The 27,036-nt window shown below is 50.6% G+C and overlaps 1 protein-coding gene across 2 annotated transcripts; it reads right to left on the minus strand.

Annotated features, from left to right (window-relative positions):
* Positions 1-483: 483 nt before the first annotated feature.
* ADORA2A (adenosine A2a receptor) lies at positions 484-27,036 on the minus strand. 2 transcript variants are annotated; one of them, XM_035098340.3, is made up of 3 exons: positions 26,880-27,036; positions 10,292-11,070; positions 484-3,160 (listed from the first exon to the last, which is right to left on the minus strand). In XM_035098340.3, the coding sequence occupies exons 2-3, from the start codon at positions 10,639-10,641 to the stop codon at positions 2,122-2,124; spliced, it is 1,389 nt and encodes a 462-aa protein (XP_034954231.3). In that variant the 5' UTR covers positions 10,642-11,070; positions 26,880-27,036; the 3' UTR covers positions 484-2,121. The 2 variants fall into 2 exon arrangements, with proteins under 2 accessions (XP_034954231.3, XP_088515563.1); XM_088659437.1 differs by lacking the exon at positions 26,880-27,036 and adding an exon at positions 26,475-26,861.

Consider the following 27,036-nt stretch of genomic DNA (forward strand, 5'->3'; position numbering starts at 1 on the left):
AGTTGCCTAAGATCAGCCCGAGGTATTTTTAGCTGGGTGTGTGTTTATTTACATCACAAGTAACAGATTTGGGCCTGGTCAGCTCTGCTGTGACCATGTGAGCTCTCCAGCATGGTGAGACAGGGGGGGGGGGAGAGAGAGATGGGAGGCAGGGCACTGCCCAAGTTTCAATGGCCCACCATTCATTTATCTGCCTGGATTCTCACAAAGGATGCTGGGCTAGGGCCCAATCTGCAAGCAAGACAGCAGCTCCTTCTCCAGCCCACCAGAAGAAGTGGTTAAGAAGATCTCAGAGGCAGCCTGGCAAGCCACACTTGCCAGGCAGAGGCTATGAATCTGTGGTGGTGGTGGTCAATTAAATTTGTATACCGCCCTCTATCCGCAGGCCTCAGTTGTTCCCAGGCACAGCCATGAGAAACCAGCACAAGAGAATGCATTCAAGGGGAGATGGTTTCAATGGAAACTGCAAAACTTATGACGTCACAATTTGTTTCAGATTTATTTTTTAAATTACGCTGCTAGAAAACAGAAACAGAAGCTTATTAAAACGGAGAGGGGGCACAGAGCATGATCTATGAAATAACAAAGGGCAAACATTCAGTGTACACTAGAAGACGGACGGTTTCAGAAGGATGGGTGATGGACCAGACTGAATAGCCCTCCTTGTGTGGTCACAGGGAGAAGCCTCTACCTCGCACCCTCTCCCATCTCTGGCTCCTCCTCCTACCTCCCGAAGGTCCTCCTTCACATTTCTTCAAAGGGTGACCATTTTGGTTGAAATGAAACTCTGCGTACAAAACCCCAAGGCGAGCTCAGCCGTCCCTCCATGCAAAGCTGCCATCTTGTCATGTCAGAGCTTGGCCGCCATAACAACAACTGCTCGACTGATGCTCAACAGTCTGTGCCGTCGTCTTCACCGAGAAGAACAGCAGTCACCTGCGAAACAGGTTTGCCTGGTAGATTTCAGCTAGGTGCCAGAGCACAAGCGGGGAGGAGCTTTGCATCTGGGAGCTGTTTGGAAAGGTTGCCAAGATGTTTCTGGCTAGCAGACACAGCTCGGGGGGGGGTGTTGGGATCTGGTATTGGCCCTTAAAAGCAGTAGCCCTCTGGGTTGTTTCTCATCTGGACACTGAGTTCAAATCCAGACGGTTCTAGGGTTGAGTCCCAGGGACTCTCTCGGTGCGTAGATCTGTGCTGGGCCAGCTTTGTGGGTGACCTGTACAAGCACTCCTTGCCAGCTGCAGGCAGGTGGTTCCTTGAGAAGCTACCTCTTCGCTGAGCAAGTCCACCCCTCTAATCATCTCATAGGCATCCGTGCCCTGGGAGCAAACCGGAGCACAGTCACCTATTGATTTCCATCATGCCAGGCCCTACCTAGGAGACAGCCTGGTGGAAGAGGCTAAGTAGGCAACTGCCCTGCCCTGCCCTGCAGAAATCCCCAAGGAGACTTCTGGCAGCCAGAGGAAAATCAAAATCACATCATAAAGCTTCCTATTCGAGATTTTACACAAACAGACGCATCTCTAATGCCTCCAAACCATGCGCTCTCGCACGCTCTCTCTCGCCAGCTCCAGGAACGAGCCCGGCATCACCCTAGCTGGGTGCCCAGCAAAAAACTTCCCATTCTGCTCTTCACAGAATCATAGAATTGTAGTGTTGGAAGGCACCCCAAGGGTCATCTAGTCCAACCCCCTGCAATGCAGGAATCACAGCTCCTCGGCACTATGAAGCACCTTTCCTTTGACCCTTTCATTTTCTCCTGGTACAACTGGGCTGTGGCCACAGGCAGCCACAGGTGTCCCAAGCAACATCGGATGTTGCCACGTGCCCTCTGCCTGCAGAGTCTTCCAAAGGCAACAAGAAGTGTGTCCCTGTGTCCCGCCAATCGCCTCTTGCCTTCACCTTTGACCTTTGGCTGGGAAAAAAGCCCCCTGGCCCTTTCCTGCCTTCTCCCCAGGCCGTTTCAGGTCTTTCTGTCAGTTGTGTCAGGGACCCCTCCCCTTCCATCTCAAGGACCCAAACCTTTGCCCTCCCCTTGCCCCCCTCCTTTCTTGCAACGAAAGCAGACCACGGGGAAAGGGGGAAGATTTCATTCCAGCCGCGTTGCATCCTGAGGGGGCCTCAGGACCCATCAGAGGCTTCTACAGCTGAAGTCTCCAGGTCAGCGGCATAAGAATCCCGAATCGCCAGCAGCTCTTGGCTCAGCAGCTCCATGTCTCTGCAGGCTTTGGAGAGGTCCCCATTTTTGCAGGGATGGGCTGCATGGCCATTTGCCTCCCCGGCCAACGCCTTCTTGTTCTGGCGCAGTTCCAAGCCCACTTTGGTTTCCCCCCAATCCCCGTCCATGTGGATGCCATCCAAGTCCCCTCCGGGATAGAAGTTCAGAGTGTACTTGGTGATCTGCATGCCGGCACTCTCGCCGTCTTCCTCAGCGTGAGCAGAGGACCTCCGGCTGGCCGTGGTCCCCTTGAACCGTTGCTTTCTGCCCAGGATGTGCTGCCCAAGGATCTTGCGGAAAGTCAGCCTGAACTCCCGGATCCTGTAGGCATAGATCAGAGGGTTCACTACAGAGTTGGCATGGGAGAGGATGATGGCGAGGTACATCAGCCAGAGGGGAGGGCGGTCGCAGCCCCGCCGGAAGAGGATGTAGCAGTTCATGGTGTGCATGGGCAGCCAGCAGACGGCAAACAGCCCGACGATGATGGCCAGCGACTTGGCCGCGTGGACTTCCTTCTGCAAGATGGAGCGGGAACGTTCCCCGGGCGTCGCCTTGTTCTCCATCTGCTTGAGCTGCCGCCGGGCGGCCATGAAGATCTTCAGGTAGATCCCGAACATCAAGAGCAGCGGTGTAAGGACGCAGGCGAAAAAGTTATAGTAGACCATGTATTCCATGGTGACCACGGACTCAAAGAGGCAGGCCAACATGTCGCTGCTACAGTTGCCGGAAGGGGTCGTAGTGGAGGAGGAGGAGGACGAGAAGGAGGAAGAGGACTCGTTGCTGCACACACCAGCAGAGGAGGAGGAGGAGGAAGAGGAACCCTGGTTGGCCAAGGCAGGCTTGTGCCATCCCAGCATGGGCGTCAGGCCGATGATGAAGGACAAGACCCAGCAGATGCCAATGATGCTTTTTGCCCGTGAGCCCGTCACCAGAGCGTTATATCTGGAAGGAGAAGAACCAAGGAAAGTCAACGGTAGGATCTGGTGATGTTGTGAGTTGCAAAATAGGGTATGACCCACATAACACCGGTCCTAAAAGATTGACACTGGTTCACAGCACAATTCCAAGGAAAAATGGTTGGTGTTGACCTTTAAAGCCCTAAACAGCCTCAGCCTTGTTTACCTGAAGGAGCATCTCCACCCCCATTATTCAGCCCAGACACGGAGGTCCATCTCTGAGAGCTTTCTGGTGGTTCCCTCACTGTGAGACGTAAGGGGCATCCCTGATTTAGAGAAGCCACTCTGGTTTCTGATTTGATCTTGGAATGTCCTACTTTTCCTTAGGATGTCCCTATTTTCATTGAAAATGTTGGAGGGTATGGAGTTATCCGACCCCCAAGCTGTCTGAAGGCAATCCTGTATAGGGAAGTTTTTAAAAATGTTTAATGATTGATTATTTTATATATATATGTTGAAAGTGGCCCAGAGTAGCTGGGGCAACCCAGTAAGATATGTGGGATATAAACAGTAAAATTGTCATTGAATGGGACGTCCCTATTTTCATCGGAGAAATGTCAGCGGGTATGTTATTAGGGAACCAGGCAGGAAACCTTCTGGGTAGTCACACCCACCCTATGGTGGGTCAAATGTTGAAGAGTTAAAAAACTATGTGACTTTTTGTAAACATCTGAAGCTTTGGGAAGCTTTTAATGTTTGATGTGCTTTTTTTCCTCTGTGTGTATTTTTGTTGGAAGCTGCCAAGAGTTACTGGGGCAACCCAGTCAGATGAGTGGGGTATAAGAAATAATAATAATAATATCAAACATTAAAAGCTTCCCAAAACCGGGCTGCCTTCAGACATTGACAAAAAGTCACATAGTTGTTTTTTTAATTCTTTGACATCTGACAGGAGGATTGAAGCGGTCAGGTGAGAACAAGTGGGGTAAAGGGACCACATCCCATTATCATTTTATGCATTTTGTGGTGGTGGTGAATGTAGAGCTGAAAACCAATCATTTGACTTTGTTCTCTGCAACTTCCGATTCAGATCCAGCCAAGAGCTGCCGGCACTTAATCCATCCATTAAGGAACAATGTTTATTTAATTAACAGCATTAGTTATATAACTTGGTAAGAGGAGGGGAAAGAGAGCACCCAGAGAGGAGGGACACAATCCAAGCTAATATTTGCTAATAATATTTATCAGGATCGACCTGCCTCTTAGTTTAAACACAGGTGACGGCATCAGAGCCCCTCGGTTTACCGAGGGCATCCAAAGTCCACTCAGTCCAATGCTCCTCTTCTTCCTCCTCCTCCTCATCTGAAACATCCCTAAAGGAAGGAAACTATCTTGTAAGGAAAGTCTAAATTCCTCCACCTACTTTCCTCCAGATCAGGCATCCCCAAACTGCGGCCCTCCAGATGTTTTGGCCTTCAACTCCCATGATCCCTAGCTAAGAGGGCCAGTGGTCGGGGAAGATGGGAATTGTAGTCCAAAACATCTGGAGGGCCAAAGTTTGGGGATGCCTGCTCCAGATGCTTTGGGCTTGCCTGGCTATTTTGGAGTACAAATCCCATCAGCCCCTGCATCAGACAGCTAGGCTTCATGAGGTGCCTGAGGTCTCTTTCTTTGACCCTCTCTGATATGCACCCACCCGCAGGCAGACAGCACCCCTTCCTTGGCTGATTCCTCCAGAGCAAGGGGTTCGGTGTCCCAGCTCCGCTTATCAATTGCCCACCTGGTGACCAGGTACAGTGGTACCTCTACTTACGAATAACTCTACTTACGAATGGAGCTCCGTCCGCCATCTTGGATGCAGTTTAGATAGGATTGTTTCTACTTACGAATTTTTAGATAGGGTTGCTTCGACTTAAGAATTTTTTCTCCCAATGCATTCCTATGGGATTCGACTTACCATTGTGTGTTCGGAATGCATTAAGTTTGTAAGAAGAGGTGCCACTGTATGGGGGATTTATAACCAACACTAGAATGCTAGGCTCAGCCCTTCCCACAACTGTGTTTCATTTGTTTTGGTTTTGCTGCCACCCCCAAAATCAATGGGGCTGTGCGGGTGGGACTTCTTGGAAACAGACAGATCCAAATGTATTTTACAAGAAACAAGTCATGTTCAGTATAGTTAAAGCTGAGATGCCTGGCAGATGGTCACTTAAACCTTGGTTTATTATTTGCCCCACCCGTCTCTCATCAAAAGAGACATTAACCAGGAAGGATTACTCTTCTCTTGCAGCCCTGTAGCTTTGCGACTCCTTAAACGACATTGAGGAAGAGATGCACGCTGGCATATAACACTAAGGTAACATTGACGTTAACCAAGGTTTGTAAAGCAGTCACAAACCTTGGTTAAGCTTGGTGTTAGCCCTGCCTGCTACAGACAGCTCCCTTCAACTCAGCAGTTGGACTACTTATGAACATTCTGTGACATCACTGCAGCCCAGCTGATGAACCCAAGGAAGGGTGCCTGTGTGAGAGAGGGGGCGGGAGCGTTTTGAAATGATTTGCCTAAAGCCACACAAGCCACTGCAGAAGCCACATTGGGGAGGCTCTGAAGCAAAATCTGCCGGTGTGCCAAAATCAACAGGTCACGTTCATAGCTGCCAAGTCTCCCGCTGAAAAATGCGGGATCAGCAGTGGCGCGGCACCAGAAGTCGCTTCTACGCATGTCCGGACATGCGTAGAAGCGACTTCCAGTACCGCTCCGCCCATGCCTGGGCGAAAATCGTGTAGAGCGGCACCAGAAGTCGCTTCTACGCATGTCTGGACATGTGTAGAAGCAACTTCCGGTGCCGCTCTACCCGATTTTCGGTGCCCAGGCATGGGTAACATGGCACTCCGTCGCTTCTACACATGTGCCACACTACCCATGTCTGGGCACCGAAAATCAGGCAGCGCCAGGACCCAAATTGGAGCCTCCCTGGCAGGTAGGAAATCCGGGGGATTTCCGGGATTTTTTTCAATCCGGGCTGCCAGCGGGAAATAGCTTTAAAAACGGGAGACTTGGCAGCTATGCACGTTTCAGGGGAGCTGCAGAGACTTCCCTGCCCTGGGACCGCCAATGCTGTGGTTGTTATTTATAAATGTATGAGTCACGGTTTTGGCCCCAAAGCATGGGCTTGCAAAAGGCAATTTGGCTATATTTCCCAAGGAGGCTCTGCAGCAGCCACCAAGGCTTCAACCAAGATGCACTCCATCCTTTGCCTACGGAAGGGAGGAGACAGAGGAGTGGTGGCCTTCTCAGACAGCTGATGTTACAGGCCTGGCCTGCATCTCCTTCTCTGCCCCTTCTGCAGGCCAAATTCCTTTCACAAAACAGCCAATAAAAACATCAGTCATCATCTCTCTTCCTGGATTTCCTTCTTTCTCTCTGCACTGATGACTTCTCTCCCAGGGCAAGTTAAAGCCCCAGCAGGGGAGGGAAGCTATTATTATTAGCATTTTGAAGGCTCAAAATAACAGGCTGTGGTTTTGAATTGGCACATAATACCCAGTGTGGCACCACCTGCTGCACTTTGGAACTCCCTGCCTATTGAGATCAGGTAGGTACCTTCACTGTACTCTTGCTGGCTCCTGCTCAGGGCCGGCGTGTCCATTAAGGCGAACTAGGCAGTTGCCTAGGGTGCCAAAATGGAGGGGGTGCAGGCCAGCCTGCCCAGGGCCGTCCCATCCTAGCCTAGTTTCGGATGAGCAGGCAGAGGCGGCACAGCCTGGCGGACCGCGAGTTAGGCATCCTGCCTGCTGCGCCGCACCCTCCCTCCAGCTCCCCATCGCGCCCTCTGGCAAGGCCAAGCGCAGTGGGCAGCCAGAGGGCGCGACGCGGCGGGCGGGCACGTCGAACTCACGCTCCGCCGGGCTGTGCCGCCTCCGTCTGCTCAGCCCCGCTGCTTTGGGGCGAACCACGAGGGAGGGCTCCGTTTCCCTCCCTCGCAGCTTCCTTTGAAGCCCTCCTTCAAGGCTTTGAAGCAGCCGGCTTTGAAGTGAGCTGGGGAGAAGGGAGACGCGGCCGCCCCTGCGAGAGGTGGCAACAGGATTAGCGCCCCGAAAGTGCTCCTTTCAGGGCACTCATCCTGGCGCCGCCTCTCGCAAGAGCAGGCTTCCTTCCCCCCTCTCTTTCTTTTTCCCTCTCCCTTCTCTCTCTCTCCCCCCTCCCTCCCTTCCCTCTCTCTTCCCTCCCTCTCTCTCGCTATTTCCCTCTCACCCCCTCCTCCCTCCCTTTCTTTCTCTCTCTTTCTCTCTCTATTTCCCTCTCACCCCCTCCTCACCCCTCCCTCCGTTCTCTGTCTCCTCCCTCCCTCCTTCCCTCTCCCTCCTTCCCTCTCTCTTTCATCCCTTCCTTCCTTGTCTTCCTTCCTTCCTTCCTTCTCTCTCTCTTCCCCCTCCCTCCCCACCCTGCACTATTATTCTGTGGTAGCAGGACTGCCACTGCTTTGGAACATGTAGCAGAGATCATGGATTCAAGGAACAGGTTGGATGTGAAATACAACCGTGTTTGAAATATGATTGACTGGGGGGGGGGGCAGAAGGTGATCTCGCCTAGGGTGCAAAAAACCCTAGCACCGGCCCTGCTCCTGCTAAAAACATCCCTGTTCAGACAAACCTACGCAGATGCTCATAAAGCTGAGGCAATTTTCATCTGTTTTAGCATTTCCACTTTAGTGTGTTTTAAAGCGGGGTCGTGATTCCGTCTTGATTTCATTGTTCTATCTTTTGTAAACCGCTTTGAGGTTTCCCCGCAATCAAATGGTGCATAAATTTTGGGGGGGTGGAGATTTTACCTCCCTACACAACGCCCCTGCAAAGAGGGCTGCTTTTCTCCACCTGCAAAGGCAGGACAGGGGCACATGAACAAGGTGAATGAATTAATGCACACATGTGTGTGTAATGGGAACATCCACTTTCTGAACACAGAGTCCCCATCCTCACCCCCAATTCCTCTCTCTCACTAAATCAAGGAAATAAATAAAAATACTTAACTGAAAGTAGAAATAATCAGAATATTATAAATTGAAATGTTTGCTGAGATACCACAATCTCCCTCCCTAGCGAGCATTTCCCTAGAAAAAGCCAGTGCCTGCATTTGTTGTACCTATGCAATGTAGCATATCATTTCATCCTTCATGGAAATGTGTGAGCCATTCTGTGCAGAACATCAGAATTTAGGATACTACAGCAGTGGGTAGAACCGGCCATCTCTCTTGCTCAGCCATGCACAATGTCTACTGTAGATCATATCTTGTGGAGAATGAAGACGTGGCTAAAGTTGACAATGACAGGGCAGCGTCTTAACAGAAAAAACTGCACTGGCGGGGGGGGGGAGGAGGAACTCGAGAAGGAAGTGCTGAAAAGGTTTTCAACAAATCCAGGAAAACTTGTTTTTGTCTAGATCTTTCTTTTAGTAAGATGAAAAAATGTGTGCTCTTTGTAATTTTGCAAAACATAATCATTAATCGCACAAAGGGTCTCCCTGGCGTTACTTTTTTTTAAAAAAAAAAAATCTTCCTAGTTTTCAAACGGCTGAAGATTTCGACAGATTTTTCTGAGCACTTTGGGTCTAAAGAAAGTAATTTCAGACAACTGTTGTTGAGACATTTCATTCCAAATCTGCTAGACAGAGCTGGACAGAGGATGGGGATAGGTGATGGGGGACAGCCGATTTCCTGAACCTGCAGCTGAAGAAGTTTCTCCTGCCCAGGTGGTTTGGATGAGATGTGAGAGAATCAACCCAGCTGAGAGAGAAAGAGAGAGAGACACCTTCTCTTTCCCCTCCTTGGCCCTTAGGAACTGTATATCCATTTCCAGTCACTGCTGCTGCTCTTCAAACTCAGAGGGCAGGAAACTCCACTTGAGCTTTTCACTGTAAATTAAAAAAAAAATCACAATGGGGGAGAGGAAGAGATTGGCCTGAGGCACTCAGAGACTTGGACAGAAGACTCAGAGCGGGCGAAGTCTCTGTGAAGTGGACTTCTGAGGCTGCCCAGCTGTTATCCCACGGCTGGAGGGGGCTGCTTCGTGCCATTACAAACAGCCCCCCTGACTGACTGACTGCCGCTGCTCTCAGGGGACTCGTGCTCAGAGCAAGTGAAGAGGGTTGGGAAAAGTCGAGATTATGAAACACGGACTTTTCTCTCAAACAGACGGGGTGGCGGGGAGCAAAAACTCCAGCTGGGATTTCGGTCATGCAGATCCCAGAATGGCTTTTTTAAAACGGATGAAACAGGACCGTTTTTTGGTAAGCTGGTGACGGACTTCAGACTTCCCCAGCAGCAAATTTATTCTGCTTCTGCTAGTTCTGGAGAAAAGAAATAAGCTCAGCACTGAAGCTGTGCTCCTTGAGCCCCGCCTGTCGTCATTGGTGCTTTTTTCAAAGAAAAAATAATGGTGCTGGTACTCACCCAAGGAGCTAATTCCTAGGGGCCAAGCGTTCTTTCCCACCCCAATAAAATTGTTAAGGGAGCTGCCCCCACCCCCAACTGATGGGCATTGCCATTCAAATGGTGAGCATGTGCTGCATCATGTGATTCAATATGGATGGTGGGGCTTACCTGTCCCCCCCCCAATATGTTATTGAAGTTGGCACCCCTGGTATTCATGATGAAGTTGTTACAGCAAGTGCCACACTTTTAACATTTGGGGGTGGGGAAAGGTGCCAGTACTGCGTACCATTGAGTACCCCTAGAATCATAAAGGATGCGGATGGTGCTGTGGTCTAAACCAATGAGCCTCTTGGAGTTGCTGATCAGAAGGTCGGCGGTTCGAATCCGCATGATGGGAGTGAGCTCCCATTTCTATGTCCCAGCTCCTGCCAACCTAGCAGTTTGAAAGCATGCCAGTGCAAGCAGATAAACAGGTACTGCTGCAGCAGGAAGGTAAACGGTTTTTCCGTGCGCTCTGGTTTCCGTCACGGTGTTCCATTGCGCCAGAAGCAGTTTAGTCATGCTGGCCGCCACCTGACCCGGAAAGCTGTCCGTGGACAAACATCGGCTCCCTCGGCCTGAAAGCGAGGTGAGCCCCACAACCCCACAGTCGCCTTTGACTGGACTTAACTGTCCAGGGGTCCTTTACCTTTTACCCCTAGAAAAAAAGCACAGCTTGTCGTCATTGTCATCAACTGCGCATTTACCTGAGAGGCATCCGGATGGCAATAATCCGGTCGATCGCGATGGCTAGGAGGCTGAAGATGGAGCTCTGGGTCAGGACCAGGACGAAGCAGGCGATGAAGAGGCAGCCATAGAAGTAGGCGCAGAAGCCGGTGCTGATGGTGATGGCAAAGGGGATGGCGAGGACGCCCACCGCGATGTCGGCCACCGCCAGAGACACCACAAAGTAGTTGGTGACGTTCTGGAGGTTGCTGTTCAGGCAGACAGCCCAGCAGACCAGGACGTTCCCCAAGATGGCCAGCACCGCGATGAGCAGCTCCAAGACGATATAGACCACATCTGCCAGGAAGTCTTTATGCCCACGAATTAGCATGGTGAGAGCCGGGCAAGAGGGTGTCAGGGAATCCACTGTCCATATCTGCAGGATCACAGCAAGCAGGCACAGACCTCAAGTCGCCCAGGCGCCAGGAAGGGGCTCTCGGCTTCCCTAAGGCTGGCTCAGGTCCCTATGGCGGAGAAGTCAGGAAAGTGCGCAGGAGGAGAGTGTGAGCCCAGGCCATAAAAGACATGGGCAAAAGTCTCCAAGAGAGTCAATGAGACGGGCGCCTTTTCTCTTTGCAGGGGCAGCTCAACAAGGGAACATCTGCCTGAAAATTAAGTTTCCTGTCGAAAGGCCACAGCTTTCATCGTCGTTTCCAGCCAACGTAACGACACCTCCGGGGGGGGGGGCAGCTATCTCTTATTCTAGGTAGCTGGTGGGGTGTGTCCCCTCCCGCAGCTGCATCGGAAAGGAGAGAGACGGCTGGAAAAGAGAGTAACGCATTGAGGTCATATTCCCTCTAGTGAAGACACGAATAATACAGAAAGTAAAACAGAACTTGAGAAAAGTCCCCTCCAGCTGGATCAGGCCAAAGGGGAGTCCTGTTCTCACAGCGGCCAACCAGATGCCCCCAATGGGAAGGAAGCTCACAAGCAGGAGGTCTTTAAGCGGAGGCTTGACAGCCATATGTCAAGAATGCTTTGATGGTGTTTCCTGCTTGGCAGGGGGTTGGACTGGATGGCCCATGTGGTCTCTTCCAACTCTATGATTCTATGATTCTAAGCAGGGCGTGAGCACAACAGCAGCGCTCGTCCCCCCTGCAATTCGCAGCAGCTGGAGTTCTGCCTTCAACACTGGAAGGAGGAGAGCATAGTAGGCATCATGGGGAATAGCCATCTTCCTTCATAAATTTGTCCAATCCTCTTCTAAAGCCATCCCAAGTTGGTGGCCATCTCTGCCTCCTGTAGGAGTGTAGGACCTAAGTCCCACCCGGGCAATAGGAACAATGGAACCAACACAAAGAGGCAACATGCCAGGCAGGATACAACAAGATTTATTTGTTCAGCATATGCCAAGCAAAGGTGCAGTGCAATCAGCTCGCAACCTGCACACCGACTGGTGGATGCACAATCCTTTTATACAGTCACAAACAGGCAACACCTGATTTCCTTAACTACAAAAAGCACATGTACTCCAAACTGCCATACTCCCTTCTCCCTTCTTATCTGGTCCTGTGGGACTTAGGTCCTACACTGTGAGCCTAGCTTGTATTCCCCCTCCTTCCTTTATCTGGCCTTACTGGGCGTGTGGGTGTAGGGTAGGCATTTGATAACAGTTTGCAAGCTACGTGCTTATGGGCCCTTGCTTTTGTCACACTTCAAGCCCCTCTATACAATGTGCTGTGCATTTGAACCCTAAATACTATGCAACTATTTTCATATCAATTATGTGTATCTTAAAATAAAGGTATTGGCCCTTCAGGAGGGAGTTCCATAGTTCCGTAAGATTAATAATATTCGACAGCTTTTTATATGTGTCTGTGGGAAGGTTATTTTGCTGGTTTGTTTCCCTTGTTTCCCTGTTTTGATCCTGTATTTTATTCTGAGACAAAGGCTGGCATATAAATCTATTAAATAAAAATAAATAAACTACACACTACATGAAGAAATACTTCATCTACGGTATTCTGAGGGCTTATCCACACGTCTTCTTGTCCCGCTGCTTTCCCTGGGGGGGAAAGGCTCTTTGGTGCTCAATTGGAGCAAACGGCAATAAGGGTTCCCCGCAGATTGCTGTTTGCTCTGATTTAGAGCGAAAGAGCAGGTTCCCCCTGGGAAAAGAGCAAGGCAGGTGGGGAGACGCTTGGCCATGAGCCAAGGCCTTGTGCACCACGAGGGCTAGAAACTTGCTTTTGTGAAAAGCCAAACAGAGCTTCTCAGGAGTGTGGAATTTTCACCCAGAACAAGACTGTGGGTTTGCACAGAATTGTGCCAAATGCCACAACCCACAGCCTACTGTCATTCAGCTGTACTTATCAATGAGTCAAGCACCCCTGTTTAGGTCTCATCACTTTGGAATTTATTGCAGGGTGACCCCCAAAAGAGATGGCAGGATAGTCCAGGTTTCCGCAGCCCCCTCCAGAATCCCCTTTAGGAAGAAAACTCAGTGAATCTGATTTACCCTGCCAAGACCTGGGCTCAAACTAGACTTGCCCTCCTCCCGCCCCAGGGCCAAACAGTCTGACCAGACAACCTTTTCCTGTTCTTGCCAGCATTTTACCTCCGTTGCTCTTGTATTAATATTGTTCCCTTTAATCTTGTTTGCCAATTACTGCTTTTATCAGCGCTTATTTGTTAATCTTGTTATCGATATGGCAACAGTGTTGGTGTGTTTAAGCTTCTGCAGTTTCTGAGCTGCCGTGGTTGGTTATAAGAATGTTGGCAGCTTTAAATAAAAAAGCAAAGTTTTTAAAACTGGTAAAATGGGATCACAAAGATGTCTAACATAGTTCACCCCACCAGCACAACCACCTGCAGTGCGTGGGGGGGGGGGAGATGAGTTTTGACACAGGGGCCCATTGACACACACACACACACACACACACACACACACACACACACACCCCTGTCTCTCTTTGGTCCCTGTGATCTGGGTTATCCAGGGATCTTTCCTTGCACTTCTAGGGCATTGCTCAAGGATGGATCCAGGAATCTGGGGAGCTCCCTTCACCCATGATCCTTTGCTCTTTGCCATCAATGCTGCTCACAAACAAACAACCAGCTTATTGAGGATTTATACCTGATTCGTTTGCGGGGAGGTTAGACAATGCTGCGTCATGCAAGCCCTATCCCATGCTTCCTAGGGCAGTTCCCCCTTCACTTTACATATCATAAAAGTCTGATCTTTGGGGTGGGTAGGGCAGGTAGATTGGGTTTGTTGCGCAAGAGCTCCAGCTCGACTATTAATTGTGCAACTTGAATTTTCTTATATGTCCCTGAATCCCACCCTAACACAGTGACAGTCTGGAAGCATCCAATATTGTAGTGGTTTTGCATAATTATGGTATTTTTGTAAGTTGCTTTTTGGAGGGTAAAAGGTAAAGGTAAAGGGACCCCTGACCATTAGGTCCAGTCGTGACCGACTCTGGGGTTGCACGCTCATCTCGCATTATTGGCCGAGGGAGCCGGCGTATAGCTTCCAGGTCATGTGGCCAGCAAGACAAAGCTGCTTCTGGCAAACCAGAGCAGCACATGGGAACGCCGTTTACCTTCCCGCTGTAGTGGTTCCTATTTATCTACTTGCATTTTGACGTGCTTTCGAACTGCTAGGTTGGCAGGAGCTGGGACCAAGCAACGGGAGCTCACCCCGTCACAGGGATTCGAACCGCCGACCTTCTGATCAGCAAGCCCTAGGCTCAGTGGTTTAACCACAGCGCCACCTGGGTCCCTCTTTTTTTTTTTGGAGGGTAAGAAGCGACAAATATATTTAAGTCGTGAGGGTGTCGTCATCATCATCATCATCATCATCTCACCCAGTTAAGGCTTATATTGGCTTTGCCAATGGCAGACTCGTCTGGGCTGTCTGTTAACAGAGGAATTGCCATGGCCTGGTCATGATCTTTGGGAGCTCATCTCATTTGGAGCCTGTCCTTGGAGTTTGGGCCTGAAGTTTAATCCCTCTTGGAGACGAAGATCTCCTGATCATTGTGCTCTTTGGCAACAGCAGGGAATGGCCGCCAATGCAGAAGCTGCGCTGCTTCCTTATTCTGTTTACATATGGAAAATTGGGCAGAAGTTGCAAAAACAGCACGAGGCATATCAAGGGTTTGGGGCTCAAACCCTCCACTGGCCTCAGTTTTTAAGATGACATAAAATATATCCAAGAGTATCTGTGGCTATGGAGACCTATGTACTAAATTTGCACGAGGGACCCCTCTCCCAGCTCCACTGATCAAATGCTGCTTAACTAGAACAGATATTATCCCCTGCATACTCTTCAATTTTCTTTTTCCCCACTTTCCATTTGTCCACATTGCAAGCCACTTCCATCCCTGCGAAAAGGCGGGATATAAAAGCTTGCTCGAGTTCATAAATAAGCTCTGTTTAGGGCTGCATCTGACATCAGCAGAACCACTGAAATTAACAGACCTGCATGGCTCTACTCCGAGTAGGGCTAGCAAGGTAACACTACCCGCTGAGTCTTGCTATTTCAGCACAACATAAAAGTCAATGAGGAGCGAGCTCAGTTGTGGCATTTATGTGGGCGTATGCACTGCTAAATGGGCATTTTAATCTTATATCTACTGCAGAAAAACCAGCTGGGAAGACTCTAGTTAGTGGCAGGCTCCATTTCCACAATATCCATGAGCTGTGATTCCTTCACGTACCTTCCAATTCTCCACGTCTAAGAGTCTGTGAGTCAAAAATAAAAACTAGGCACCTTCAAGCTAGTGTTCAGGGTCCAGACATATTTTGTGACTGGCACGGGTCCAATTGCTACCGCGTGGAGATCTCCGGATGCCAGGTTGGCGACCGACTGGCCCCTCCCAAGTCCTAGTCCAACACTCTAACCACTACATCATACTGCCTTCCTACAGTATTTCTGCCATGGGGCAGCTATATAACTTAAGTAGGTAAATAAATATGGGGAGAGCAAAATGGCACTTCGAGAAGGATCTGAAACATTTCCCTTGAAGCTTGAATTTGTTTTATTGATTTGACGTTCGAATTTGTTGTAAACCACTTTGAGATTATTTTCCTTTAAAATATAAAGCAGTCTAGAAATGATGATGATGATGATGATGATAACAATTTCATAAAGGGAAATGGCGCCTAGACAATTCCATTGCAGAAAGCGTAACCCTGGTTTAAAGTGCCATTTGGTGATTAGTTTATATACGCTGCTCCGAGCATGACACAGGGTGGGAAGGGAGACACAAGAGAGGTTTGTGGCATGTGGCCATCATCAAAATGGTGCGGTGGCTCAGTTCAGAACAACTTGAGAACGGACGCCTGCTCCAACAGGGCCCAACATTTCTTACAAAGCGAGGTGGAGGGAGGGAAAGACCCTGTTATCATCCCAGGCCAGAAAGCAGCTGGCAGGCAGGAGTGTTCCTCTTCCAGCCTTCTTAATGCGGTTAAGGCTTCTTCCTTGTTAGCCTGGGCAATGTTCTTGCCTACTTCTCATTATTAAAATCCATTTCCTGTGCTCCTTGCAAACCTGTTGCTGCTGCGCCCCCCCCCCTGCCCATTTTTCATTGGTTAGAACAGGCTGTTCTATGGCTGCTCTGGGCACCGGAGAACAAAGCTTTCTCCTCTCCACTGGGTAATGCAACTGGCAGGAGGCAGCTCCTCTGGAGACAGAGGAGAGGAGGCGAAGGAGCCCGGCCAAGGTGCGTGGGGCATCGGGCGACCAGGGGCTACCAGATGCAATGTCTCTGCTCCAGCCTCCGCGGTCAGTCCGCATCTGAATCATGGCAGTTATTTGGGGAATCGCAAGTGGGGGAGAGTGTTGCTGTTGCACCTGGGCCTTGCTGGTAGGATCCCTAGGGGTTGCAGTGAGAACAGGATGCTGGGCAAGTTAGACTAGATGGCCCTTGGGGACCCTTCCAACTCTGAAATTAGGAGTGCCAACGTGGCCCCGTGACCGTACGTGCCTGGGGCCATGCCCTGGCTGAGCCCACGGCAGCCGCGCTGTGCCTGCCCTCCCCCCGCGCAGCAGTGCCTGTGGCAGCCGCGCTGCGCCCGCCCACCCACCCACCGCACTGGGAAATGGGGCGGGGGGGGCGCCGGAGGGATCCGTCACTCCACGGCGCCTGGGGCGCTTAAGACGGCCCTGTGTGTGCCCAGTCCCTCCATGGGGAATTTTGTGAGTGTTTGGGCACCCAGGGCCCCAGGGAGTTGGTACCTATGATTCTAAGATAGCTCTCTGGCCTGATCCAGCTCCTTGCATGGCCCTACTGAGGTTCTGCATACACACATTGCCAGAAATGAACACAGCTCCTTCCCCCAAAGTACAGTATCCTGGGATCTGTATTCCCACCCCCACCCCTGCAGAGCTGCAATTCCCAGCAACCTAGAATCATAGAGTTGGAAGAGACCACAAGGGCCATCCAGTCCAACCCCCTGCCAAGCAGGAAACACCATCAAAGCATTCCTAACAAACTATAGTTCCCAGGTGTCTTTGGGGGAAGCTATGGGCTTTAGATGAATGGTGTGTCTGCAGCCTAGCAGGGTCCCTTTGTAACACAAAAACAAAAATGCTCAGGGCTCATCGACTTACCACCCCGTCCTTTCTAGGCAAGGTCCAAGTGCTTCTCTCCCCCACCCTCCAGTGTTTTCTCTGCGCAAACTCTTTCTTTACTGATTGAATCGGGGAAACAACAATTCGGGTTTTCTGAGGATTTCTGTTTGCTCTGATCCAGCAGTAAAGAGCAGTTTTCATAGGGAAAGTGCCAGGGGGGGAAACCAATAACAACACTTTAAAATGTGGACATATGCCTAGAAACAGAGCACAAAAAGGGAGTCTGGGTGCGCCTAAAATGCACATTGGGGGTTAGACTAGATGACCCTTGGGGTCCCTTCCAACTCTAGTGTGATATACTATAATAGTGTAATATACTACTGCATATATTTAGTATGGCATACTATAAATATAGTGCACTGTATTAGTGTACTATATAAATATAGTGTAGTATATTTAGTGTACCAAAGAACTATAGTGTAGTATATTTAGTGTACTATAGCAGTGCTCCCCAACCTTTTTATCACCGCGGACCAGTCAACATTTGATAATTTTACTGTGGCCCGCTGGGGGGGGCGTTTATTGTTTATATTTTATTTAGATTGTTTTGATTTAATAATTTTAATTTAATTGTATTTAATGATCCTTAGGCGGCCCGGTACCAATTGATCCACGGACTGCTACCGGTCCGTGGCCCGGGGGTTGAAGACCACTGTACTATAGTATATCTTCCTTTCTTAATGTACTTTGTGCACCTTTTCCCTTCTCTTTCATCACTCTATTTTTTATAACTGAAATTATTTTAATAAAATTTTAATATATATTTTTAAAGGGGGGAGGGGTGGAATCCAGTCCAACCGCCTGCAATGCAAGAATCTTTCATCTAATGTGGGGCTCGAACCCATGACCCTGAGATTAAGAGTCTCATGCTCTGCTGACTGAGCCATTCCTCAGGCTTTTACTTCATCAGATCGACAAGGGCAATCTTGGTAGGCAGGTATGTAAAGTGTAAGTGGGGAGCAGCAACTGAATAGGCATGAGATGCAAAGCAAGGTTTGTCAGGTTAAAATGCATGCTAAAGTGGTGCATGTTTTGCAGCAGAAGATGGGCAATAATTTATTCTGCATTGCCTCATTCACAGACACCGTTGTGGGGCAGGGAAGCATTCACAAGAAACAAGTCACCGACCACAAAGATATCTATCCAGGCATTTGGGACACCTAAAAGAGCAGGGAGGGAAACCTTACAAGTAAGCATCTTGCTTCTCCCCCAACTTTGCAACAACTCTGCAAAAAACCTGGTGACCACACCTGGAATAAATACTGTGCCCAATTCTGGGCATCACAGTTTAAGAAGGATGTTGACAAGCTGGAACCGTGTGCAAAGGAAGGTGACCAAGTTGATCAAGGGTCTGGAAATCAAGTCGGATGAGGAACGGTTGAAGGACCTAGTATGTTTAGCCTGGGAAAGAGGAGACGGAGGAGACATGACAGCCACCTTCAAATATCTCAAGGGCTGTCACATGGAGGATGGAGCAGGCTTGTTTTCTACTGTTCTGGAAGGTCGGACTTGAACCAATGGCTTCAAGTTGCAGGAAATGAGATTCTGACTAGACATACAGAAAAACTTTCTGGCAGTAAGAGCTGTTTGACAGTGGAACAGTCTCCCTCAGGAGGTTGTGGTCTGTCCTTTCTTGGAGGTTTTTAAGCAGAGGTTGGATGGCCATCTGCCATGGATGCTTTAGCTGAGATTCCTGCATCGCAGGGGGTTGGACTAGATGACCCTTGGGTCCCTTCCCACTCTATGGTTCTATGAAAAAGCCCTCAAAAGGTTCCCCGGAACGGAGCAGGAGATCTTTGAGTGCTTTAGGACGCTTGACCCTATCCTTAAGGGATGCTCTCCGTTTTGTTCCCATGAGAGACGGGTGCTCCCAAGCCCCTGAAGGCAAAGAGATGGGTCAGGTGTTCAAATCTGGCTGCTTTTATCTCTACTCTACTCTGAGTGCACTAGCCACTAGGAAGAGGCTGCTATCAAGTAAATGAAACACATTCGGGACCTTTCAAAGCCCCAGGTGCTGCAGAGAGCTGTCCACTAAAGGAGCTCAGAGCAGGTGGCGAACTGTTCCTCTGTCCTTTGACCAGGGCAGTCTCGAGCAGGTTGGGCGCCCTGGCACTGAGGGGCGGAGATCGCTCCGGCGCCCAGCATGGTTGCTGCGCAGCACCCCACCTACCTGCCCAGCGCCCTGGCGCACCGCGCCACCGGGAGTCTACCTAGAGCCGGCCCTGCCTTTGACCCCATGTGCTTTCAGAGAGACTATTCCAAATCACCAACCTGCTTCCTCTCCCACAAGTTGCAAGGGCAGTGCTGATGTCGGGAGAAGCGCGGAGAAGCTGGGAGGGCACAGAGCTAGCAGCCCCCTTTCAAAACGTTAAGCATGCCTTGATTGATAGCTGTGGAAGCCACGGCTGTTAATCACCACAGTCACTGAAGCACAGCACAAACCCTATGGCTGCCCTATGGTTCCATGCTTGGCAAGGAGCTGTATGGGTGCCCCTCTCCCTGTCCCTTGTGCCCTTGAAGCCTGGCAGCTCTAGGGGTGCCACTTTTGTTCTGGCAAAATACAGGGCAGGGCGAGGCAGGGCAGTTGGTGGATGATTTCTTTTATATGGCGCAGAAGTGACTTCAGAGCAATCCATTGCAAACTACTCTAGAGTGTGAGACTTAATCTCAGGGTCGTGGGTTCAAGCCCTATGTTGGGCAAAATATTTATGCCTTGCAGGGGGGTTGGACTAGGTGACCCTCATGGTCTCTTCCAGGTCTACAAATTCTATGATTCTATGATTACAGCCTAACAGGATGGCCCCTTTGGAATTTGTCACATGCAAACACATGAATTTGTAAATCTGTCTGCACTTGGCTGCCCAGAGCTTAAATGCATGACATTTCATATACCCTTTCAAACACAGGCATTTGGAGAGGATCCCCAACTTGGCAGAGGGGGGGGGGAGAGAGAAAACCATGGGACACAACAGTAGCATTTTACATTGAAATACGGCACAATCCTGCATTATACCTAGGTAACTCCCAGAGCAGGGGAGGAGCCTGGGAGGATGTGGAGGACTCCTAGCCACTCCAAGCCAGAGTGAAGAGGCATGATTTTGCAGACACACACCTGGGGCTTGTGCCCTTGGCTAGAGCCAGCCTGGCCAACCCCTAGGTACACCCCAGCTCTTGAGGGCCGCATTCAGGCCCCGCATCTCCTGCTCCCTCTCTTCCTAACATTGTACAGTATGTATGGACAGAGCCAGGCTTGATGGCCACAGCAATTTCCTGCTGCCAACTTCAGCCGGGACAGAGACTTTTAAAACACCACATTTTGGAAAGGCAGCTTCTGAAGCCTGCAGGCGATTTGGACGCCTGAAGCTCTGTTGCAATTTGCGCTCCTTTGCTACTTCCTTTTAGCACTTATAAATGCTACGTCGTGGCGGGGATTTGTACAGCCTGATTATTTTGGCAAGGATCCTCCTTCAAATTAACACAGAGAGCAGCCATGTGCTAGAATTAACCCTCACGGTGGTGACACTTCGGGGAAGCAGATGCGAACGAGGAGCCACAAATGAGAGGATTTGTTTGAGCTGTCCAGATCCCCACAATTTCGCTGACTTGCTGCCTTCCTGTGTCCTCAGACGAAACACTGCTGTGGTGCCCATTTCCTGGGGGTTCTGCAATGCAAGGGGAACTCTCCACAGCTCAGTGGCAGAGCAAAGCACAAGGATGCTGTGGCTCAGTGGCAGAGCAGCTGCTTTGCATGCAGAAGGTCCCAGGTTCAATCCCCAATGACATCTCCCAGGTAGGACTGGACGAGGGTTTTGGCTGAAACCCTGGAGAGGCACTGCTACCAGTCATTATAGACAACACTGAGCTACATGGACCTCAGTACAAAGCAGCTTCCTTTATTCATAACCTTGAGGGCTAGAAATATCTTAGTTTTTAGGGAAACCCCTGTTTTACATGCACAGGTATAAGGCAGCCTCCCACATTCTAGCTTGGCTTTTGTCAATCAGGTGCCCTCCAGAGTTTGTGGTCCAAAACATCCTGACGGTATCAGGTTGGGGAAGGCTGTGGTTGCAACAAATCTAGAATAACAGCAAGAGGAGATGACCCTCTCTGGGGGGAGTTTCAGAAACAGGATGCAGGAGCCATGATGGATGGGAAGCAGAATGTACAATTTGAAGTGTGGCCCCAAATGATGAATATTCTGTTGAGTCTTTCAGTGCAAGGAAAGGGAGGAGCAGAAGGAGAGTGCCAACCCCATTGGCTTTCTGAGGTTGGCAGGATCCCCAACAGAAGTAGCTCCCATCTCATCAGAACAGCCTACACAGGATTAGGCTAATGTCCCATCTAGTCCAGAATCCTCTTCTTACAAGATGCCCCACTGGAAAACCCACAAGCAGGATTCAAGTAGGGCTGGGCGATATCTGGTTTTCAACATCGTGATATATCAACAGCTAAATACCACAATATGCTGATACTGTACAGTGGTACCTTGGTTCTCGAACTCAATCCGTTCTGGAAGTCCACTCGACTTCCAAAACGTTCGCAAACCAAGGTTGGCTTCTGTCTGGCTGATTGGCCCCGGAAACAATGCCGACAGCCAAAACGGACATTCGGCTTCCAAAAAACGTTCGCAAACCGGAACACTTGCTTCTGGGTTTGCGGTGTTTCGGGAGCCAAGCCATTCAGGAACCAAGGTATATCACTGTATATCATGATGTCTGGAATATATCTCGGCTGCTGCTGCTTCCTCCCCATCTTAAGGGAGGAAGAAGCAGCTGAGATACATCACTCAGCCTTGAGCAAGCCCCCATACCGCTTTGGCTCATGTGATCAATAGATTGCCCAGCTCTAGATTCAAGCGCGCCAGAGCATTCTCTCCTGCTGTGGTTTCCAGCAACTGATACTCAGAAGCATTATTGCCTCCCTTGGGGCTGAGAACCCCACCAGGAGGTCAACTTTGTTCCTCTTTCCCACCAGCCTTCATTGTGGTTCTGGCCGCCTGAGCTTCTCAGAGATGGGATTACGAGAGAGGATATGTTAGGGGGGGTTAAAAAAACACATGCGTCCAAGCCCTCCTCAGGAGAGCGAGCTGCAGATGTGGCCTCCCTGGGTTCAAGCTCTCTCCGTTCTCACCACCACCTGCCGCCAATACTGGGACTAACTGGCGCCCTCGTCACTGGACACTGGGAAGGAATGTTCTCCTAAAGGACCCCCTGCAGAGCCACAATTTTGATCCTCTCTGATGGTTCTTCAGAGACCGGAGGAAACATACCAAGCGTTTCTCCTGCAAATCCTCTGGAACATGGGCCGAGGAGTAAATTCAATGAATAGGGGCTTACACCTGAGTAAACAGGCTGCACAAGCCTCACCCTTGCACCATCAGCTTCACAGCTGCAATGTGGGCACTTAGCTACCCGAGGCTGCCTAAATATTCTTTACACTTTTACTGTCCTTTTTAATTGTTTTTCCCCCCACCTGAGTCTAGCCTTCCAAAGAACTACTGGAACGACTTCAGGAACATTAGAACTTTGGCAATTCCCGCCCCCACCCTGTGGGCTTAAAGTTTAATCTGCTTTTATTGTTTCCAATGAAAGGAACATCCACAGGGCTTTAGGACATGGGGGTGCCTAACTCCTGGTGCAGGGGTCCCAAGAAAATGCTTCTGCCTCCACCCTGGAAGACCCCACCAATTTGGGCAGGAGTGGGGGTGGGGAAGGGAAAATGAAGTAGACCCTCTCCACCTAGCTCAGCACTCAGATAGGGATGCAAACTGGTGTAGCGGTTAGAGTGTCAGCCTAGGACAGGGGAGAGAGCAGGGTTCAAATCCTGACACTCAGGCATTTGAAGCTCGCTGGGTGGTGACCTTGGGCAGTCACTGCCTCTCTGCCTAACATTCTTCCCAGGGTTTTTTTGTGGGGAGAGAACCATGTACAGCATGTCACCTTGAGCTCCTTGCAAGAAAAGGTGAGATATAAATGCAATTCACAACTGCCCACTCCCCAATCATCAGGTAGATCCTTTGATGAGCAGGAGGAAGGCCATCACAAACAAACAAACAAACAAACATGGCCAGCAGCTAATCTGCTGCTTTCAAGGTGAGTGTGGAGTGCCCACTTTCACTGCTGGCAATCAGCCCCTCTTTCGGCCAAAAAAAAAAGCAAGCCACCTTTGTCCAAGGCCCAGCTACACCTTTGCCTTTCGGCCTGCAGGTGGAGGCAGAGAGGGAGGGACAATGTTCATGACTCTGCATATGAAGCCACCTGCGGTCTCAAATTTCAGAAGCGCCCTGTGTGATGCCAACATCTGATGCTCCCCTCCCCACCTCTCACTTTCCATTCTACATCACAGTTGTGGCGCTCCCGGCAGCACCCCCAAGGCTCAGTGCCCAGTGCAACCAAACCAGTCGTACTCCCCTAAACCCATCACTGGGGAGGAGGAGAATCACATCAGCAGAGAACTGTAGAGTTGGAAAGCACCCCAAGGGTCATCAAGTCCAACTTCTTGCCATGCAAGAAGTACAGCGTAAGAAGAATTCCTGGCAGATGGCCACCCAAGCTCTGTTTAAAAAACCTCCAAGGGAGGAGAGTCCACCACCTCCTGAGGTTGTCCGTTCCAATGTCAAACAGCTCTTACTGTCAGAAAGTAACATGCATAGTGTCAGAAAGGTCTATCCTGATGTGTAGTCAGTGCACCTCTGACACCCGAGATGCATATTTTCAGGACCTGCCTCTATGTTTCGTGGCGGCTTTTTCTAGTAATTGTAATTTTTGAAAAATTGTTTCTTTAATTATTCCTGTATTTTAACTTATGCACCCCCACCTTGGGACCTTAGGGTGAAGGATGGGTAATTAACAACAACAACAACAACAACAACAACAACAACAACAACAACAACAACAACAACATTCCACCCATGTGTGAATCAGATGATTCTATCCTCTCTCCATCTCAGCAAGGAAGGGGCCTTAGCACAGTCAGGCACAAGCACCCAAGGAAGGTGCAAAACACCGCCAGGGAAGGGTGTAGCTTGGCAAACAGGGTGTGTGTTCTTGGGAAGTTGCTTTGGGAAGGATAGAGATGCCTGGGGGCCAACATTGCTTCTCCCCATCAGACCTGAGCCTCTCCACCCCTGCCATAAATGAACATCCACACCTTGTCTGAACCATGGGGGCAGGGAAGGAGCCTTCTCTCTTCCCCCCCCCCAATGCGGCACCCCCAGCCCAGTAGCTTTTTCCCCAGCCCCAGGGCCAGCCTGCTTGGCATCTTGCAGCCTAATCTATTCACCACATTAAAATGGGTTTCTTAATTTTAAACAAATTATATTAAAATGATAGTTAAGCGCATTGATCTTTTAATGGAGATTCAATCCAAGAGGCTCTTCCACCACCCTAATCCAATTTTGCAGCCTCGCCCCCATTTCCTGCTGTCTGCAGCTGCCTGGCATAATCCATTTGCGGAACACGATCCGAAAGAGATGGCAAGCGTGGTGCTGGTAGCGGGGTGGGGGTGGGGGGCTTCTTCCATGAAAAAAAAGGCTATTTGCAAAAAAAGGAGGACAACCTGAAACTATTTAATTGATTTATACAATGCGTCTTCTCTCTCCCGCACCTCTGCCACTGCCCCAACTCTTCTAGGCAGAAGGATTTCGCTGAGAAAAAGTTCAGAGAACAATAAACACATTAATCTCTCAAGGGGCCACTAGACGCTTTGGTTCGGGTCCAGTAAATGATTTTGCTTTATCCATTCTGCCTATCTCCAGCTTCCCCAGGACAAGCACAGAACTCTTTGTGCTCCAGATACATTCTACTTACTGTCCGCATCTCCCCCTGGTTTCTGGTCTTCCTGCAAACACACACACACACACACACAACAGCCCCGGCTTCCTATCCACCTGATTTAACCAATGGCCCTGGCTTGAGCCACCAGATCGCCTCTCTGCAGGATCAATCCTCTTCCTCCCTTAAACCAAGAGCTTCACCAAACAGCAAAAGGCATCATTGCGCACCAGCGTTTTAGGAAACTTTCAGGCTACTGAGGACGGAGACAAGCAAAAGCCAACTTTACCAAGAAATTAACTTTACAAAAAGATAGTGAAAACTAAAACAGGAGAGTGAGCTGCTGGAAGAATATCAGGTCTCCTTTAGCTTGCTAAGCACTGTGCAGAGGGAGGATCGGTTTTCTGCAAGGAAATTGGAAGGAGGGTGAGGAAGACCCATGAGGAAAGGGAGGGGATGTCTGCTGGGAGGCAGCTGTCTAGAACCCCCCTAGACTAGAACCTCAGGCACTTTATGCTTCAATCTGAGCAATGAATTCAGTGCAATGTACCACCTGGACTCCCTCCTCCCCGAAAGGATATATGGATGTCTCCTTATTATGATGAGCATGATACCTCCGCAAAGCTTCACCCTCACAACCCCCCTGCCAGGTTTGTCCCCAAATGTGCCCATTTCACAGATGGAGAGCAATGGCACCGAGGCTTGCCACACTCAAGCAGCGACGTGCTGGACAATGGAACGCCGCCGGAAGGCACCTCCTACCTTTGTTCCGCCTATCTCACTGTTACCTACTCTGACCGGCAGCAGCTCTCAGGCTGGGAGCCTATTGCAGGCCTACGTGGAGATGCCGCAGGGAACTGAACCCTGAGACCCTCTGTATGCTCGGCCACTGAGCTATGAAGGCTCCCAAACTTTGAGCAACCCAGGATCGGACCCTGAAATGGGGACCATCGTGCAGCTGCTTCTTCTTGGTGCTGGAAGCCGAGGAAGCTGCCTCATGCCCACCGTGGGCATAGCCAGGATTTTTTTGGGCGGAGGGGCAGGCCTTTTGTTAGGTGGGGCAGAAGCTCTGTTTGCTATGCATTTTTATTGATATTTTTTATTGATTATGGGGGGTAAGCTGCCCCTCCCTGCCTTTCCACTGGCCAAGCCCATGATGCCCACATAAATCAGTACTGCCTACGTCAAAATGGTGCCTCCATATGTTCTGAAGGCTAGTAAAGCAGATCAGCCCGGATAGCTCAGTTGGTTAGAGAGTGGTGCTGTTAATGCCAAGGTTACAGGTTCGATCCCCTTATGGGACAGCTGCATATTCCTCCATTGCAAGGGGGTCGGACTTAGATCATCCTCAGGGTCTGTCCCAACTCTACAATTCTGTGATCTAGAATGGTCCCAGGTTGGGGAAGCCTCCTCTCCACGCCTAGCAAATGGCTCTGCAGGGTCCTGGCCCCAGAACAGCCCCATTTGTCGCTTGTGACTCTGCTGTCCTCCGAGCTGGGAAGACCCTGCACCCTTCTGCATGCCAAGCAGGGGCTCTCCTGCTCGGGTTCTCCCCTCTCACTTCCAAGGAGGAATGCCCTCAGGGTCTGCCCTGTAGGTCCCCTTCTAGACCCAGAACTCGGGTGGTCTCAGGAACTTGCCTTTCCCGGCCCATGCGGGGGTCCCGGCCCTGGAGCATCCTTAGGACCCCCCCCCCAAAAGACTTCTCTTCACATGCTCTGCTTCCTACTCATCATCGCCTCCCGCCTTAGATCTCTGGACCCTCACAGGATAGGGCCCCTTGGTACTGAGGACCGATCCGCACCCCCCTACTCGGATCTCCGGACTGAGGCTCCTCCAGAAACAGTCGGCAAACAGGGGGCCCTGGGCTTTCTTGCCCCCACATCGACAGGGAAGGGGACGACGACTACTGGGCAAGCTCCCCTTGGGCTAGTCCCCTTCTTGAACCGAGCCTCCCTCTCAGGGCTGTTGTGCGGGAAGATCCAGGCTCCCGACCACCAGCGAAGCCTCTCCCCAGCTAGAGCCAGCCTTGGGGCTGGCCTCACCAAGGGGGAAACTGAGGCAGAAGCCGAAGCAACTCCGCTCCCCGCTGAACTCTGCCTCCCCGGTCCCCCATGGAGAGCGTGGTCCTCGTGGTCCCGATCTCGCCTGGGAAGGCAGGAGACCGGGCCCCCTCCCCGGCATAAAAAGTCCCGCGAAGCGCCGACGCCCGCTCACCTGCCGCTTCCTCCCGGCTTGCTGCTCCGCGCCGACTCCGCCCGCCTCGCCTCGCCGCCGTCCGGGACCAGCCCGCCGCTCGCTCCGCCGAGGCGCCCCCGCCGCGCCCCCTGCCGGCCCGCCGCCGCACCACGCGGCCCCCGGCCCGCCTCGAAGG

Source organism: Zootoca vivipara, chromosome 16 (assembly GCF_965207765.1).
Source record: "Zootoca vivipara chromosome 16, rZooViv2.hap1.1, whole genome shotgun sequence".
In the NCBI taxonomy this organism is placed as follows: Eukaryota; Metazoa; Chordata; class Lepidosauria; order Squamata; family Lacertidae; genus Zootoca; species Zootoca vivipara.

Bases quoted from the DNA above. Each gene is read 5' to 3' on its own strand.
- ADORA2A (XM_035098340.3), bottom strand. From the start codon at position 10,641: ATGCTAATTCGTGGGCATAAAGACTTCCTGGCAGATGTGGTCTATATC. The intron at 3,161-10,291 runs GTAAATGCGCAG...TTCTCCTTCCAG, and splicing joins GCCATCCGGATGCCTCTCAG to ATATAACGCTCTGGTGACGG.